Consider the following 17,819-nt stretch of genomic DNA (forward strand, 5'->3'; position numbering starts at 1 on the left):
TGGAGAAAAAGAGAGATAAACAACTACTGGATCATGAGGGGAGAATCTGAGAGATAAGTGATACCATAAAGCAAAACAATATTAGAATAATTGGGATCCCAGAAGAAGAGGAAAGACAGAAAGGGGGAAGGTATATTAGAGCAAATTATAGTGGAGAACTTCCCTAATCTGGGCAAGGAAACAGGCATTCAAGTTGAGGAGGCACAAGAACCTCCCTCAAAATCAATAAAAATTGGTCAACACCCCAACATACAATAGTGAAACTTGCAAATCTCAGAGACAAAGAGAAAGATCCTGAAAGCAGCTCTGGACAAGAGGTCCACAGCTACAAGGGCAGAAACATTAGACTGGCAGCAGACCTATTCGCAGAGACTTGGCAGGCCAGAAAGGACTGGCATGATATATTCAGGGTGCTAAATGAGAAAAATATGCAGCCAAGAATACTTTATCCAGCTAGGCTTTCATTCAAAATAGAGGGAGAGATGAGGAGCTTCTAGGACAAACAGAAACTAAAAGAATTTGTGATCACTAAACCAACCCTACAAGAAATATTAAAAGGGATCCTTTAAGCAAAGAGAGAGCCCAAAAGTAACATAGACCAGAAAGGAACAAAGACAATATACAGAAACAGTGACTTTACAGGTAATACAATGGCACTAAACTCATATCTTTCAATAGTTTCTCTGAATGTAAATAAGCTAAATGCCCCAATCAAAAGACATAGGGTATCAGATTGGATAAAAAAGCAAGACACATTAACATGCTGTCTGCAAGAGACCCATTTTAGACCCAAAGACACCTCCAGATTGAAACTGAGGGGGTGGAAAACCATTTATCATGTTAATGAACATCAAAAGAAAGCTGGAGTGGCAATCCTTATATCAGGCATATTAAATTGTAAACCAAAGACTGTAATAAGAGATGAGGAAGGACACTATATCATAATTAAAGGGTCTATCCAACAAGAAGATCTAACAGTTGTAAGTATTTATGCCCCTAACATGGAAGCAGCCAATTATATAAACCAACTAATAACAAAATTAAAGAAACACATTGATAATAATACAATAATTATAGGGGACTTTAACACCTCTCTCATGCAATGGACAGATCATCTAAGCAGAAGATCAACAAGGAAACAAGGACTTTGAATGACATATTGGACCAGATGGACTTTGCAGATATATTCAGAGCATTCCACCTTAAAGCAACAGAATACACGTTCTTCTTGAATGCACATGGAACATTCTTCAGAATAGATCACATACTTGGTCACAAATCAAGTCTCAACCAGTACCAAAAGATTGGGATCATTCCCTGCATATTTGCAGACCACAATGCTTTGAAACTTGAACTCAATCACGAGAGGAAGGAAAGAACTCAAATACACAGAGGCTAAAGAGCATCCTACTAAAGAATGAATGGGTCAACTAGGAAATTAAAGAAGAATTTAAAAAATTCATGGAAACATGAAAATGAAAACACAACTGTTCAAAAGGATGCAGTAAAGGCGGTCTTAAGAGGGAAGTATATAGCAATACAAGCCTTTCTCAAGAAGCAAGAAAGGTATCAAATATACGACCTAACCTTACGCCCTAAAGGAGCTGGAGAAAGAACAGCAAATAAAGCCTAAACCCAGCAGGAGAAGAGAATAAAGATTAGAGCAGAAATCAATGAAATAGAAACCAAAAGAACAGTAGAACAGATGAATGAAACTAGGAGCTGGCTCTTTGAAAGAATTAATAAGATTAATAAACCCCTGGCCAGACTTATCAAAAGAAAAGAGAAAGGACCCAAATAAATAAAATCATGAATGAAAGAGGAGAGATCACAAGGAACACCAAAGAAATACAAACAATTATAAGAACATGTTATGAACAACTATATGCCAAGAAATTAGGCAATGAATCACTGAACACTACATCAAAAACTAATGATGTACTATATGTTGGCTAACTGAACATAATAAAAAAAAAAAGAAATGAAAGTAAAAAAAAAAAAGAAAAAAGAAAAAGAAATAAATTAAATAAACTATGACATCTGAGATAACTGGGGAAAAAAGAAGAGATATATATATACACACACATACATACACACAATGGAATACTACTCAGCCATCAAAATATGAAATCTTGCCATTCGCAATGCATGGATGGAACTAGAGGGCATTATGCTAAGTGAAATAAGTCAATCAGAAAAAGATAAATATCATATGATTTCACTCCTACGTGGAATTTAAGAAACAAAACAGGATTATAGGGGAAGAGAGGAAAAAATAAAACAAGACAAAATCAGAGAGGGAGAAAAACCATAAGAAACTCTTAATCATAGGAAACAAGCTGAGGATTGCTGGGGGAAAGGGGGCATAGGGGCGGGATAACTGGGTGATGGACATTAAAGAGGGCATGTGCTGTAATGAGCACTGGGTGTTATATAAGACTGATGAATCACTGACCTCTACCTCTGAAACTAATAATACATTGTATGTTAATTAATTGAATTTAAACCAAAAAATTTTAAAAAGAAAAAGAAAAAAACAAAAGCTCAAATAAATAAATAAAATCTTTTTTTAAAAAAAGAAGAGAAAGGTAGAAGACAGTTACCTAAGATGAAGCCAAGAAAAGACATCTCATAATGAATTCAACCCTGCTAATATCTTAACCTGAGACTTCTAGCCTCCAGACTGTGACTAAATAAATTTAAATTTATTTACCATAGACTGGGTGTTTAAGCCATTCAGTCTATGGTATTTGTTAAGGCAGCCTGAGCAAATGAATATACTACTACACTGTCTTTCGTAGCAGAGTGCCAATAGAGGCATACCATTAGCAGGTATCCAATGGCAATACCCTAAAAAAATTCTTCTAGTGCCAGAATCTTTACAATTTTTCAAGCTGTTTATTTTTAATGGTAATATGTTCACATAAAAATACTAAAAATATAAAAGAACCTGGCTCTATCACTTACTAGCTTCCATATTGCCACGTTACCCAGCCCCCTTCCAGACACAACCAAAGCTACCTGATTCTTATGTGTCTTTCTAAAAATATTCTATAAATATAAAAACAAGTATGTACAAATGGCCAACAGACATGTGAAAAGATGCTCAACATCACTCAGCATCAGGGAAATACAAATCAAAACCATAATGAGATACCACCTCACACTGGTTAAAACGGCTAAAATTAATAACAGATGTTGGCAAGGATGCAGAGAAAGGGGAACCCTTCTCACACTGTTGGTAGGAATGCAAACTGGTACAGCCACTCTGGAAAACAGTATGGAGGTTCCTCAAAAAGTTGAAAATAGAGATACCCTACGACCCAGCAATCGCACTAGTGGGTATTTACCCCAAAGATACAAATGTAGTGATCCGAAGGGGCATGTGCACCCCAATGTTTATAGCAGCAGTGTCCACAATAGCCAAACTATGGAAAGAGCCCAGATGTCCATTGACAGATGAATGGATAAAGATGTGGTATAAATATACAATGGAATACTACTCAGCCATCAAAAAATGAAATCTTATCATTTGCAATGATGTGCATGGAACTAGAGGGCATTATGCTAAGTGAAATAAGTCAAGCAGAGAAAGAATTATCATATGATTTCACTCCTATGTGGAATTTAAGAAACAAAACAGAGGAGAGCATAGGGAAAGGGAGGGAAAAATAAAACAAGATGAAATTAGAGAAGGAGACAAACCATAAGAAACTCTTAATCATAGGAAACAAACTGAGGGTTACTGGAGGGGAGGGGGGGGTGAGGGGATGGGGAGGCTGGGTGCTGGACATTAAGGAGAGCACATGATATAATGAGCACTGTGAATTATGTAAGACTGATGAATCACTGACCTCTATCTCTGAAACTAATAATATGCTATATGTTAATTAATTGAATTTAAATTAAAAATAGTATTAAAAATTTTTTAAAGTATGTACATATATATTCATATATTCTCTCTATTTGCTTACTATAGACACTATCCTTTCTAACATTTTTTTCACAGAGGTATCTTGAAAATTGCCTTTATATGGAGGGATTTAACTAAGGACTGATTATTCTGAATTGCAATTTAAGTTCTAGCTATAATCTTTACTTACATTTTACAAACAGGAGAAAATGGAAATGTCTGAAGTCCTGTACATAATGAAGTCATGGAAGAATGTTGGTTTGTTCGATGTAGATGAGTTAATGGCATTTCTAACTCTACTAGAATACAAAAAGTTTAAAAAATAATTAATTACATAAACATTGAATAAAATTAAGTATAGTTTAGAACTTTTTGTAAGTAACTCTGATGCTGATCATTCTGTTATAACAAAAATTTTCAGTAAAAAGACATTTGGGTTACTTGAAATACAAAATAACAGTTTTAAATTTCCATCTATAAGGAATTACACATATATCACATGCTATCTCAACAGTGATAGTGGTGATTTTAAAAAAATACACTGACAACTAAACTTTATTGTTTACTGTATGAGATAAATTCTAAGAGTTTTATGTGTAATAATGCTTTCAATTCTGACAACTTATGTTGTCAGTACTTAGGAGACAGTACTATTTTCATCTTCATACTAAATATTGGTGATGTTAAGTAAATAGTATTAATGGAGACTAAGTCTTCACCTTAGTAAGTCTGGAGTCTGGGTGGCCCAGCAGTTACATATTTATAGGGTGGGCTTGAGAAACTGAAACTCAGTCAGTCTGGTATGACTATTCAGAAGTAGTCAGTGTGTTCCTATCACTTTCATAAATAAAGCAATAAACTTCCAAATAGATGATTAATGTGATTCAATTATAAATGTAACTAAAGGAGCACCTGGCTGGCTCAGTTGGTTAAGTGTCTGACTCTTGATTTTGGCTTAGGTCATGATCTCAGCGTTGCGAGATTAGGTTCCACACTGGGTGTTGGAGCCTGTTTAAGATTCTCTCTCTCCCTCTCCCTCTGCCTACCTTTCCCCATACCCGCTAAAATAAATAAATAAATAAATAAATAAATAAATAAATAAATAAACCAATAAAAAACATGTAACTAAATCATAGTATCATCAACATAGTTAAGAAGCAACGCAACTTGGCATTACATTGGAACAAAAGATGATTCAGAGTCCAAAGCTGGTATGATAATAATAGTAATAGTAATGATAGGATTGCTTTGGGTGATTAAAAAGTTAAATTTACAAAAGTGTAACAAGGGTCAGCGAGATCACTAATACTGAGATAAAATATAAAATTTTATTTACTGAACTCTAATATAAGATTTCTGATTTTAATATTAATGCTATTTCCTCCATTCCTCTTCCTCAATCTTTGTAACCTCTGTATATTATTCAGTTTTGATGCTAGAAGGATAATGAGTTAGTGATAGTAACAAATGTAAATGGACAGATAAGAGAAAAAATGACAACTTGGATTGCAATAATCAAATTTTAAACATGAAAACTGTCTTCTAGTAGACCTTACATGTGAATGTATTGTACTTTTACATCAGATATATTAACCACTGATAAACTCAATGTTTCGTCCAAAATTTCTACCTGGTTCACTGTATTCTGGTTCACAATGGCTTTGAATGGCCAAAATCTCTGTGGAGCTGCATTTTATATCCTCAATGTCAATTCCATGCTTGGTAGTAAGTTCTGAAAAGAAAAATAAGAAAGTCTACTATCAGCATAAGTACTACTATCTCAGTTTTTTTGTAATGTTGTCCGTTCCTCTGTGGCAATGACTGTTTTACTTAGTATACCATCAGAGCCAACTGAAGCCTGGGCGTGTACCACCACAGTCCTTCAGTAAAGTCAACTGTCCTTTACAATAGCATTCATGTCCTTTATAATAGTCCTGCTAATAAGCCAATAGGTCAACCTGCAGTTTTAAGCTCTGCTATATTTTCAAGTTCTGGTATGAATTTGATCTTACTCAGGTTGACTTTTCATTCCTTTGCTTTGACTTGTAGGCTAATCAGTAATTCACTTGATTTAGTCTTGTCTACAAGAATTCCTTCAAGTTTGTGGTCTAGTAATGGCAAGCATCCCTGTTCTCAATGGATATCATAAATCACCCTTCACTCCTCCCTAATATTATATATCTTTGATGATTTCAACTGGAATTTATAAAAGGGTAGCTAAATATTTGAGCTTAAATTGTCATTAGAAAGAATTCAATAATATTTACTAAGTCTAACTGGGATAAAAGAATATACAATTTAGGTTATGATTCTCTCAGTCATCTGATTCCATGAATCATAACCTCACTGAGCTTCTCCATATCTAACTAAAGTCAGCACAGAAGTTGTTAGTGCTTTGTCGTCGTTTATAAGAAAACAACTTTAAAAAATTAGTATAGTCATAGGCGATTTAGCTTTATCTGTATAATTATCTTGAAATGGTTGATTTCAGAGATGTGTAAGTTTGCTGTTATATAAGTTAACACACACACACACACACACACACATATATATATATGTTAAATTATAAAGAGAAAGACAAGGAGAAAAGAGTCTTATCAACAATAATTCTGAGATTTTACCACGGAACCTGAAGAACACTTCTTAAAAACTTGGAGGTTCAGAAAACAGTTTAATCAACATATTTTTATAACAAACATTATTAAGTAGTTTTTACAAATAATAGATTTTTGAATTTATTCTCACCTATTTTGAAAAGCTTTTCATTTTCATCTGCATAATTTATTATTTCTGGCATTAAGTTTAAGGATTCCTTCAGTTCGGTGAGTGATGGAATATCAACTTCTTGTTTGAGGTTTGTAGGTATTAAGAATTCACACTCAGGCAAAATTGATGGCTGAAATAGTTTAAGTAAAAGAAGCTTTTAGGGAGGTTTTCCAGATAAATATTTCTGGACTCATAAACAGATAAAATTTGTTTAATTAGTGTATCAAATTTTAAGCTAAACATTCAAAATTTTTAATGTTATGAAAACATTTTAAAAAACAGAGGTGTAGTAGCCAAAAATATATTACAAGCAATGTTCTGAGTAATGTCCTTTATGGCCACTGATTACATTAGTGGTATACAGTGCCCTTGATGCAGAAATCTTTTGGGGTAATAACAAATTGTTTAACTTCTGAATTAAAAATAATCACTGCAATAGATGAGAGATGGCGAATGGGGAGAAGTAAAAAGGGTAGATGAAATGGAATGGATCTTCACTACACTCATTAAATATGCTTCTCTTTCATTCCTACAGAACTAGATTCTATGTGCACAATGCTCAGAGCTAATGGGTGAGGGAGAGGGGGACTAGAGAAAAGGGCTAATTAGTGAATTAATATTGTCACCACGTGTGTTAAAATTTTTAATTGTAAGGAGACCCTTTAAATGCCTTAAGATATCTATATCTGTATCTTTATCTATATCTACAACTCTATTTCCTTTGAATGTTTTAAGAAAAGCCCCAAATATGAAATATTTTCAGTTGTTTCAAAAAAATGTTTAAAGTAACTTTGTAAATGCATCTAATCTATGTGGGCCTAGTTTTTTGAATTTGTTAAATTGCAAAAAGTTACTTGCACTCTCAACTGGTAAAATTCTTTACATACTAATATCATAATAATTATTTCGTGTACTATTGGAACTGTATGCTAAAAAAGGGGGGCTCCTTTGACGAATTTGATCTTTAATATGTGAAGGTGCTATCTTCCTTATTAACCACTGGCAGCACCTAAAATGAAATCTTGGACCATCTTTTTTCTTACTACTTCAGCGAGATCCCTTCTCTTACATAGTGTAAGTGCTGTTTTGTGTATAACTCACAAATCAAAATCAACATTTCTAGCTCTGGTTTCCAATTTTTTAATTAGAATATGAGCACTTAATGTCCTATACCAGGTACATTAATTAAAATCATTAAGAGACGTTTTTAAATTCACTATACCTGGGCTGTACAACAGACCAGTTCAATCAGAATACATCTGAGTAGGACCCAGGCTTCAGTATTTTATTAAAACTCTCCAAATAATTCCAATGTGTAGCAAAGGTTTAGAATGACTACCTTAAAGTAAATTTGACTTCACTATTGATATAGTCAACCCATTACCAAGTCTTTTTTAACTTGACAAGAGTAGATGGCCAATACATATTACTAAAATTATATTATTTGAGCTCTAATGACAACAGGATTCTCTGAAAGAACAGTTTAAAGCAATTTATCTCAATTATTTATTTTTTTAATTAAGCAAATTATGGGGTGTAATTATATTACTAACTTTAATAAAGATATTACTGAAAGTATTACAGTTTCATTTAAACCTACCGTATCTTCTAGCTTTTCCTGACAAAAGTTCTCTTTATCCATGTAAAAATCTTCTTTTACTAGATCTTTCAAATCTCCTTGAAAAGAGAAACATTCCCTTAACAAAAAATAAAACACTAAATTAGTGTTTACTAAAAGCAAGGTACATACTAAATGTAGCAAATCAAATTAAATAATAATTTAATACAATGATTAAAACTGGAATTGATGTAAAGCAATGATAATATATTATTATTGATAACATCTAGACTTGTGAGCATACGAAGAATACGTTCTCCTTTAGAAATATTTACATCAGACAATTAAGTACCTGAAGAAATTAGCTTCTGTGAAGATCTGTTCTTTGAAATCTAAAATGGGGTCTTTTACCAAAAATAGTTTTAGCCTACTCAACAAAGTATGAGAAGTTGGTAGCTGACTTTTATAGGTCATCAAGTTATTTAAAAAAAGTATTTCTTCATCAATAGACAAATCTGAAAAAAAAAAGAAACATAAAGGAATAAGAAAAAATCTAAAAGTTACACAAAGGGATCTAGACAGTTACTGCAGTCAGCCACTCAAACACACTTTAAATTCTTTAGTTCTTCGTCGCATTGCGCATATAATGTATGCAGCATAGAATTAGCATATATGTAAAAGCTCAATAAATTTTAGTATTACTTAGTACACTGACTAGTAACCAAATGTCCTGAAAAAGTTATAATGGCTCATTTTCTTTTCAACAAAGATTAGTTTAATCAAGGGAGGAAAATATCTTGCAGTCTTTTGCTTCAAAACAACCAGGGGTAGCCTAAGCAAGGTTGTAAAGATATAAAAGCATTTGACTTTTATGGAACCTAGTCTTTTCTCTGCATCATTTTGCCTCTTAAAGTCTCTAATTCATCCCTAGAGACTCTGAGATGTAGGGGAAGGAAAAGGTCTACAAAACCTACAAATGAGATCAATTCAGATGCTACCATTGTCATGATAAAAAAATTGTATCTATTGTAAAATAGAAATAAAACTTTCATTGTAAAATTGATCACAATAAAAGTTATATGGCAAAGTATCTACTTGAGAAGTGTGATATATCTTATATATCAGGAAACACTACTGCTAACAGTTAATTGCTGGAATAAATTTCTCCTGTCTCCCCCCACCCTATGTTCATGTTACTTTAGAATCTTAGCCAACTGTGTCAGGGCTTTAACAGTTTCTGAGCCAAGGGAGGGAACATAAAACCTGCTCCCATTCTTCAATAAGCTCCTGAGTGGAAAAAAAAGGAAAATATAAGTTCAGATGAGGAAATGCTCAGAAAGCCAAACTCTCCAAAGTGAAATCTACATTGAAGAGGGAGCAACAGTTTCTTGTTCTGGGTAGTGACCTTTCAGTTAAGTAAATTTAAAATGACATGAGAGAGGAATAGTATGGAGTGATGTCTTCCATGACCAATTACACCATTGGTATGCATATGTTTAATAAATATGTGGTGTTNAGCAGGCAACCAGGAAACATCCCTTTGCCTGGTGCTACCTTGAAATGCTAAATGAGAACTTGTTCCATAAACTAGCCTCCTAAGAGATTACTCATCTGAACCTGCTAAGTTCCTGATAATTTTGTGGCCAAGAGCTTCCCGTGACAAATTTGGCATAGTTCTTTTATATACCAAAGAGAGGTAGCCAATCAATTCCATATCTAAACAGGGCTCACGTGGGACAATTAAAGATGGTTATCTGTACATCCACTCTGAAAGTATTAATGAACTCATATTAATAGTAAAAACCCAAACAGCATTTCTTTATATCCCTGTCTCCACCTTCCACTTCCAAACACAGGTCCTCCAGCCATCTTCCCTTCCTACAGGCTCATCCTAGTATTTCTGCAAGTCCAAGGAATTATGAGGTCTTGTTTTCCAACCACCCATATTTGATAGAGCCACTTGAGGGCAGCATCACACCACAACCAATGTTCTTTGTAACAACACAAAAGTTGTTTTAAGAAGGGTGCTACTTCCTTATATTCTTACGGTTATACAACACTTCCTGGAGTTCTTACTTTATTACAGCTCTTCTATTACCAACACAGATATGAGGAGACTGTTCTCCTCTATTGTAAATAACTGTTAAATTCTTACAAAGAAGCAAAATTTTAGCTAGTTAACTATGAAAAGAAACAGAAAATAGAGGTCTACTGACAGGAAAGACAAGTTTATTCTTGGCAGAAGATTCCTTTGTCTACCTAGAAAACCCAAGGTAACTAAATGAAAACAAATAAAGGAGTTCACTAGGTGTCTGATAAAAAAATTATAAGATCCTCTGGTTTTTAAACATACATAAAAACCCCAAAATTAATGGAAAAAATTCATCCGTAACGGTGACAAGTATACAAACATCAAGGAATCAACCTAACGAAAATATACAGAGAGTATATGCAAGAAACTACAAAATTTTAATGAGGATCATTAAAAGAAATTGAATAAAAGGCAAGATAAACCATTTTCCTGGCTAGTAAGACTAACAATGGTTAAAAAAAAAAAAGTAAAAAAACACAATGACATTTCAATTTCTCAAGAGATCTGTTTTGGAACTTGAAAAAGTTCCAGAAGAATAAAAACATGAGATTAGGAAAAAATTTAATAACAAAAAAGAGACTATTAATACATGTTATAATTACATATTAAATAGTTAAACTGTATGATACAATAATAGACAAAATCCATAGAACAAAACAGAAAATCCAAAAACACTAATGTGGGCAAGGATTTAGCATATTTTGTAAATGGCTTTTCTAATCAGTAGAGAAAGGAAAGACCATTCCATAAACGATACTGAGATGACTGCCAAAACATTTGGAAAAAATATTTTTATCTTTACTTTGAAACATATACCAAAATCTTAAGGAAAACCTTAAAGAAAATTTGAATAAATATTTATCTAATTTAAGGAAGAATTTTCTAAGTATAAAAGCAATGAAAGAACCCTTAAAGGAAAACATTCATGGGACTGGTTAGTTTTAAATTAAACATTAACTATATCTTTGACATATACAGACAAAATATAAGAATAGAAAAATAGATAAAAGGGGCGCCTGGGTGGCACAGCAGTTAAGCGTCTGCCTTCGGCTCAGGGCGTGATCCCGGCGTTCTAGGATCAAGCCCCACATCAGGCTCTTCTGCTATGAGCCTGCTTCTTCCTCTCCCACTCCCCCTGTTTGTGTTCCCTCTCTCGCTGGCTGTCTCTATCTCTGTCGAATAAATAAATTAAAAAAAAAATCTTAAAAAAAAAAGAAAAATAGATAAAAGAATCATTCACAAAATAAAAATATGCAAATGGCCAATAAACATGAATAATTTTAAAAGATTTTATTTATGTATATATGTATGTATATATTTACTTATTTTTTATTGAGAGAGAGAGAGTGTGTGTGGGGGAGGGCATACGAGTGCGAGGGGGCGGGGAGAGGGAGAAGGAAAGTGAGAGAATCTCTTGCAGACTCTCTGCCCAGTGTGGAGTCCCATTCAGGGCTTGATCCCACAACCCTGACATCATGACCGAAGCCAAAATCAGGAGTTGGATGCTCAACTAACTGAGCCATCCAGGCACCACAGACATGAATAATTTTTAAAATCCAAGTAAAAATATAATTTTTGCCCATCACATTGGTTAAAATGCATTAACACAGTATCAGTAGTAATATATCCAATGATGATAAGGCTGGTATGAACAGGATATTCTCATATCATGCTAGTGGACATATAGCTAAAAGAAATACTTTTATCAAGTAATTCCATTTCCATGAATTTACTCTATGGAAAGAACTGGAAATGGAAGCATACATTTATGTCCATATTTGAAATTAAAAACATTAGTGTTCTTAAATTGGGAAATGTATGATGCATACACAATATTTAAAACTGCAGTCATTAAAAGCCATGCTTTTGAAGACAAGTATATGGTGAGATGTTTCCAAGATAATGTTAACATTTAACAATAATATAATGCAGGGGCGCCTGGGTGTCTCAGTCGTTAAGCGTCTGCCTTTGGCTCAGAGCCTGATGCCAGCGTTCTGGGATCCAGCCCCACATCAGGCTCCTCCCTTGGGAGCCTGATTCTTCCTCTCCCACTTCCCCTGTTCGTGTTCCCTCTCTCGCTGGCTGTCTGTCAAATAAATAATAAAAATCTTAAAAACAAAAACAAAAACAATAATATAATGCAGACACAATCTGATCCCAATAGTAAAATGATTTCTGTTTAGATTATAGGTTTGGAAGTTTTTAATAAAGGGATATTCTACATATTTAGTATGTAGATATCTTAATAGATGTAGAAAACATTAATAAAATTCACTCCTCATTCATGATCAAAAGCTTTTAGAAAACTCAGAACAGAAAGAGCTTCCTCGACCCAATAAAATAAATTCTTCCAACATTTAACCATTGAAACTGACGTAAACATTGTAAATGATTCACCATTCAAGTGATATTACATCATTTTTAATGATGAAATGTTAAAGTATTTCCTTTACTGTCAAGAACAACACGAGGATGGCAACATTGCTACTTCTATTAAACAATGTACTGTAGGTCCTAGTCAGCACAATAAGACAAAAAAAAAAAAAGATATAAATTTTGTAAAGGGAGAATGGCCAACAAAATTACTGTCTTAAAGACATATCTGTACTCCCACTGCAGCATTATTCACAATAGTCAAGGTGTGGAAACCATGTAATAAGTGTCTGTCCACAGATAAATGGATAAAAAAATGTGTTTCAAAGAAAATATGTTTTAAACACACAGACACAAGAAAATATTGTTGAACCTTAAAAAAGTAGGAAATCCTGCCATTTGCAGTATGGATGAAAACGGAAGACTTTCTGCTAAGTGAAATAAACCAGGCAGAGAACAACAAATACTACATGGTATCACTTATATGTGGAATCTTAAAAACAAAACAAACAAACAAAAAAAGTAGAACTCATGAAAACAGAGAGTAGAATGGTGGTTGCCAGGGACTGGGGCTGGGCTGTGGGGAAATAGGGAGAGGTTGGTAAAACAATACAAACTTCCAACTATAAGATGAATAAGGTGTGAGGATCTGATGTATAAAATGGTGACTATAGCTGATACTACTGCAGTGTATAATTGAAATTTTTTTTTAAGATTTTATTTATTTAACAGAGAGAGAAAGAGACAGAGTGTACGCACAGACAGGGGGAGCAGCAGGCAGAGGGAGAGGGAGAAGCAGATTCCCCGCTGAGTAGGGAGCCTGATGCAGGGCTTGATCCCAGGCTATAGGATCATGACCTGAGCTGAAGGCAGACACTCAACCGACTAAGCCACCCAGACACTCCACAATAAAAGAAAATCACCCACTGTTTTCATGTCTTAAAGAAATAGATGTTTTGAAATTAACTTATAATTTAGTAATTAACTACATTTCTTTTAAGACAGAAAATTTACAGTATCAATTGAATTTCAAAACAATGCATTCCTTTGGTTTTAGACACTGAGACCAAAGTATCTATAAATCTGGCAGCAATCAATCTAGCTGCAAAGACAATAAGTGAAATTGCAAATCTGAATTTATAAAATGATGTCTAATGACACAGGACCCTTAAGGCAATATAGGATATGGACAATTTATATGCATTTAGGAAACCCAAGCATATTTTCATTCAGTGAATAGTAGTTAAGGAAGCTTCTGACTTTGGTTGATGATAGATATTATGAAGCTTGCCAATAACGGCTTCTAGTTTTCCACATTAATAATAATAGCTATGTTTGGATATCTGTTATTTTTTACAATCTCATTACATGTGCAAATACATTAGTTGATCCTCACAAACATTTTTATAAGAAATTAGAAGAATAAGTTAAAAAGAAGTTATAGAAGAAAATTCAAAACCATAAAATTTGTAATAACTGCCCTCAAATTGCACCACTTTTTAAGAGTAGATTTCGACTATGAACAAATTCAGATTATTCCTAATATATCATGTTCTCAAGTTTAGTCTTTATTCTTTCTTAAAGATTTTATTTATTTATTTTTAGAGAGAGAGAGAGTGCGTGCATGAGCAAGCGGGCGTAGGGGCAGAGGGAGAAGAGGAGGGAGAGAAGCAGACTCCCCACTGAGCACAGAACCAGACCTGGGGCTCCATCTCACAACCCCAAGTACATGACCTGAGCTGAAATCAAGAGTTGGATGCTCAACCTACAGAGCCCTCCAGGTGCCCCTCAAGTTTAGTCTTTAATGCAATCTCTTACTCTCTCTTTCATCTCAAACTAAGAGGGATCTAACTCTATATCATCACACACCTATTTGCCAACACCAAAAATTTTATACATAATTTACGTATTTACATAAAAACAGCAGTAAAAGAACCAAATTATTATATATTATCTATCTGTTAGATTATCATAGTTCAAGCTATAGCATATCTTAAACTTTTTATTTTAAAAGGAATAGGCTGTTTCACATACAAGAAAGGTAGTTCTCAGCAAATTTTTATGCAATTGGAAGAATTCAGCACCCTCTAGGAAGATGAAAATTTGGAATATAGTTTGGATAAAATGTGCTTTAATTATTAATTATGGTAAATTTGTAAAAATGAGGTGAATTTCCTGATCTAATACTGCAACTATTCCATCTCTACTTTGAATTATGGTTTCACATCAATTTGATGAGACTGAAAATCTTGAGCATATTTTGAAAATAAAATACAGCCATCATTTAATAATCTACTATTTGAATGTTATGCCAGATTGCTATGTCATCAAATCTGGTTATAGTAATATGGTGTGAGCACACTATGATCAAATCCCTGACGCTATTTTGATGCCCAGCTCACATAAACTCCAAAAACAACCAAATTGACAAAAAGGGGATTAATATAAAAGAGAAAGTATCTCCCTAATGTGGCAAAGCTTAGAATTATAATTTTGCAGGTGGATACCTTTAATAAAACAGAAAAATTAAAAATCCAATAAAACAGAAAAACACTCACAAAAATGAAAATCTGTATGTTAGTAAGAAATGTTTTATAACAATAGAAATAATAAACATTTTACCTCTGTTCTGTATTTGAAGTGCTGGACATTTTTCTAAACCGCTGACAAGTGTAAAGACTTCAGTGTAGTCCTTATGGGTATATAAACTGGCTTCCTCTATTTCAGTTTGGGAGTTTGGGTTTGAACTTGGAACAACTTCCTCAAAACCATAGTCAGTCTGAATCACCATTCCTGTAATTGCTTTTCTATAACATTATAAAATTACTGATTTTATGTATGTCCTATTTTAAAACATCTTTATTAACAAATAGTATATGTTCATTGTAGAAAAATTACAAAATTCCAACAGATACAGAGAAAAGTTACCCATAGCCCCAACACTCAAGAGATGAATTCAAAAATTATGTATTTTCTCAATCACTTTTGGATATTTTTAAACAAAAGTGGATTCATGTACGTAGTATTATGAAACCTGCCTTTTCTGGTAAACAATAAAGCATGAGTACATTTATATGTCAATCGATGTATATTCATTTCATTGTTGATGGATGAACAGGATCTTATTGTATCAGTAGGCCATAATTTACTCAAACAGTTCCCTATTGTTGGCAATTTAAATTTGTTGTAATCGTTTGCCATTATAATGCAAGGAATATCTTTGTGCACTTGACTGTTTTCTCAAAATATGTTTCCTAAAAACAGAAATGATGAGGTTAAAGGTATACGGATTTTTAGACTTTGCCAAGCATTGCCAAGTTGCCTTTGTATTGAATACTCAATGTTTGCTTTTCCACATCATTATCCAATCCTTTGTATTCTGTTCTTCAACCTGGGAGGCTCATCTCCATGACTGAACTAAGCTCCCTTGGTCTCTGGCTTCTGGTTGGGTTCAGCCAATAGGAAGCATTGACAGGATCAAAGGTGGAAAGAGAGACAAGTTGGGATATTATTGTTCCCAAATCCTTCCTGGGCCACAATTTGGAAGTGGCTGCATTTGTCTACCAACAGTTATATCTCTTGTGAGACAGCCTCTCTCCTACAGCTAGCTGTAGTTCTTACTGGGTTGATTACTGTTCAGTCTCCTTGCTCCTACAACCTTAGAGTGTTAACAACTTCCTGCTGTTTTGGGGCACTTTTTTTTGGCTCCCTTGACCTTGTCCATACCTTGCCTGTTTCCTGGTTCATCCAGGTATATCCGCCACTGTCTCTAACACTGGGAGATTTGGACTTACAAGAGATCTTTTTAATGAATTTTCTGACAAATAAATATATTATTGGCAACTTAACTACACATTCTAATATACCTCCCCCCCAATATCCTAAAATATTTTAGCCTCAATAATTTTCTACACAGACTGAGAGAACCAAAATCAATATAACTCCCTAATGTAATTGAAGAAAAATGAGTATATCTTCAAATCATAGATAGAAAAATCTCTAAAGTTTCTCCTTTACTCTTTAAGAAAATACAAGGCACAAGAAAAAATATTTCAACTCACCTAGGTCCATATTACTCATAAGACCATTGATTCCTATGTGAATCTTTACAGACTTCTAAATTCAGCATTTATATCACAATTATCTTTTTTGTTTTAAATGTTAATAATAGGATCAGCACTTTGTAATAATCCTCGGTACTACAGTTTTGAGAAAACCCAGTCAGTTCCCTTTCCCTAGATATACATGTTCTATGAAGAAAAGTATTTCCTGGATGTCCTCTTACCTCCGTGTCCAATATTATCTATTCTTTGTTCACTGGTGTCTCCTTCTCCACCTAACCTGTAGTACTGACATTTCGCAGGATTCTAATCTAGATGGTGTTTGCTTTCTTTCCATAACATTCTATCTGGGTAGGTTCATCCACTCCAATTCACTAATTACTTAACTTAAAAGAAATATTTACTGAGTGTTCACAGTGTGCTAACACCATTTTAGGCACTGAGAATGGAGTGGTAGAGCAAAACAAAGTTCTTACCCTCATGAAGCTTACCTGTTAATGGGATGATAGACAAACAAACAAATAACATAATGTCAGGTGATGAAACACTGTTATGAATAAAATAAAATATTAGGACATCAAGTAACAGCCAGAGAGTTGGTAAAAGGTCTATTTTAGAAAGCGGCCAGCTGAGGAGCTGATAATTCCACAGCTACCTGAATAATGGTAGGGAGTGACCTATACAAAGGCCTAAAGTGGGGGAATAAGGTTTGCATAGTCTAAAAAAAGCAGAAAGGTCAAGGTGACCAGAACAGAATAAGGTTAAATAGGTAGGAAGGGACCAGATCATGTTGGGCATTATAATATCTGGTAAGAACTTTGGATTTTATTCTATGTGCAATAGGATACTGTCAGTAGGTTATAACAGAGACAGTTTATGATCTGATTTGTGACTTAAAAAAAAAATATTCCAGGGGCGCCTGGGTGGCACAGCAGTTAGGCGTCTGCCTTCGGCTCAGGGCGTGATCCCGGCGTTCTGGGATCAAGCCCCACATCAGGCTCCTCTGCTATGAGCCTGCTTCTTCCTCTCCCACTCCCCCTGCTTGTGTTCCCTCTC

At 34.1% G+C, this 17,819-nt stretch overlaps 1 protein-coding gene across 1 annotated transcript in view; it reads right to left on the reverse strand.

The window, feature by feature from the left end:
• SHOC1 (shortage in chiasmata 1) overlaps positions 1-17,819 on the reverse strand; it is a 77,735-nt gene that overhangs the window by 48,182 nt on the left and 11,734 nt on the right. Inside the window, exons 4-9 of the mRNA XM_008707945.2 lie at positions 15,325-15,509; positions 8,590-8,752; positions 8,262-8,376; positions 6,659-6,809; positions 5,544-5,645; positions 4,104-4,212 (exon numbers count right to left, since the gene is read on the reverse strand). Of these exons, the coding sequence (XP_008706167.2) occupies positions 4,104-4,212; positions 5,544-5,645; positions 6,659-6,809; positions 8,262-8,376; positions 8,590-8,752; positions 15,325-15,509 (825 nt within the window). The remainder of the gene's footprint in view (positions 1-4,103; positions 4,213-5,543; positions 5,646-6,658; positions 6,810-8,261; positions 8,377-8,589; positions 8,753-15,324; positions 15,510-17,819) is intronic.

Source organism: Ursus maritimus, unplaced genomic scaffold (assembly GCF_017311325.1).
Source record: "Ursus maritimus isolate PB19 unplaced genomic scaffold, ASM1731132v1 scaffold_17, whole genome shotgun sequence".
Classification (NCBI taxonomy): Eukaryota; Metazoa; Chordata; class Mammalia; order Carnivora; family Ursidae; genus Ursus; species Ursus maritimus.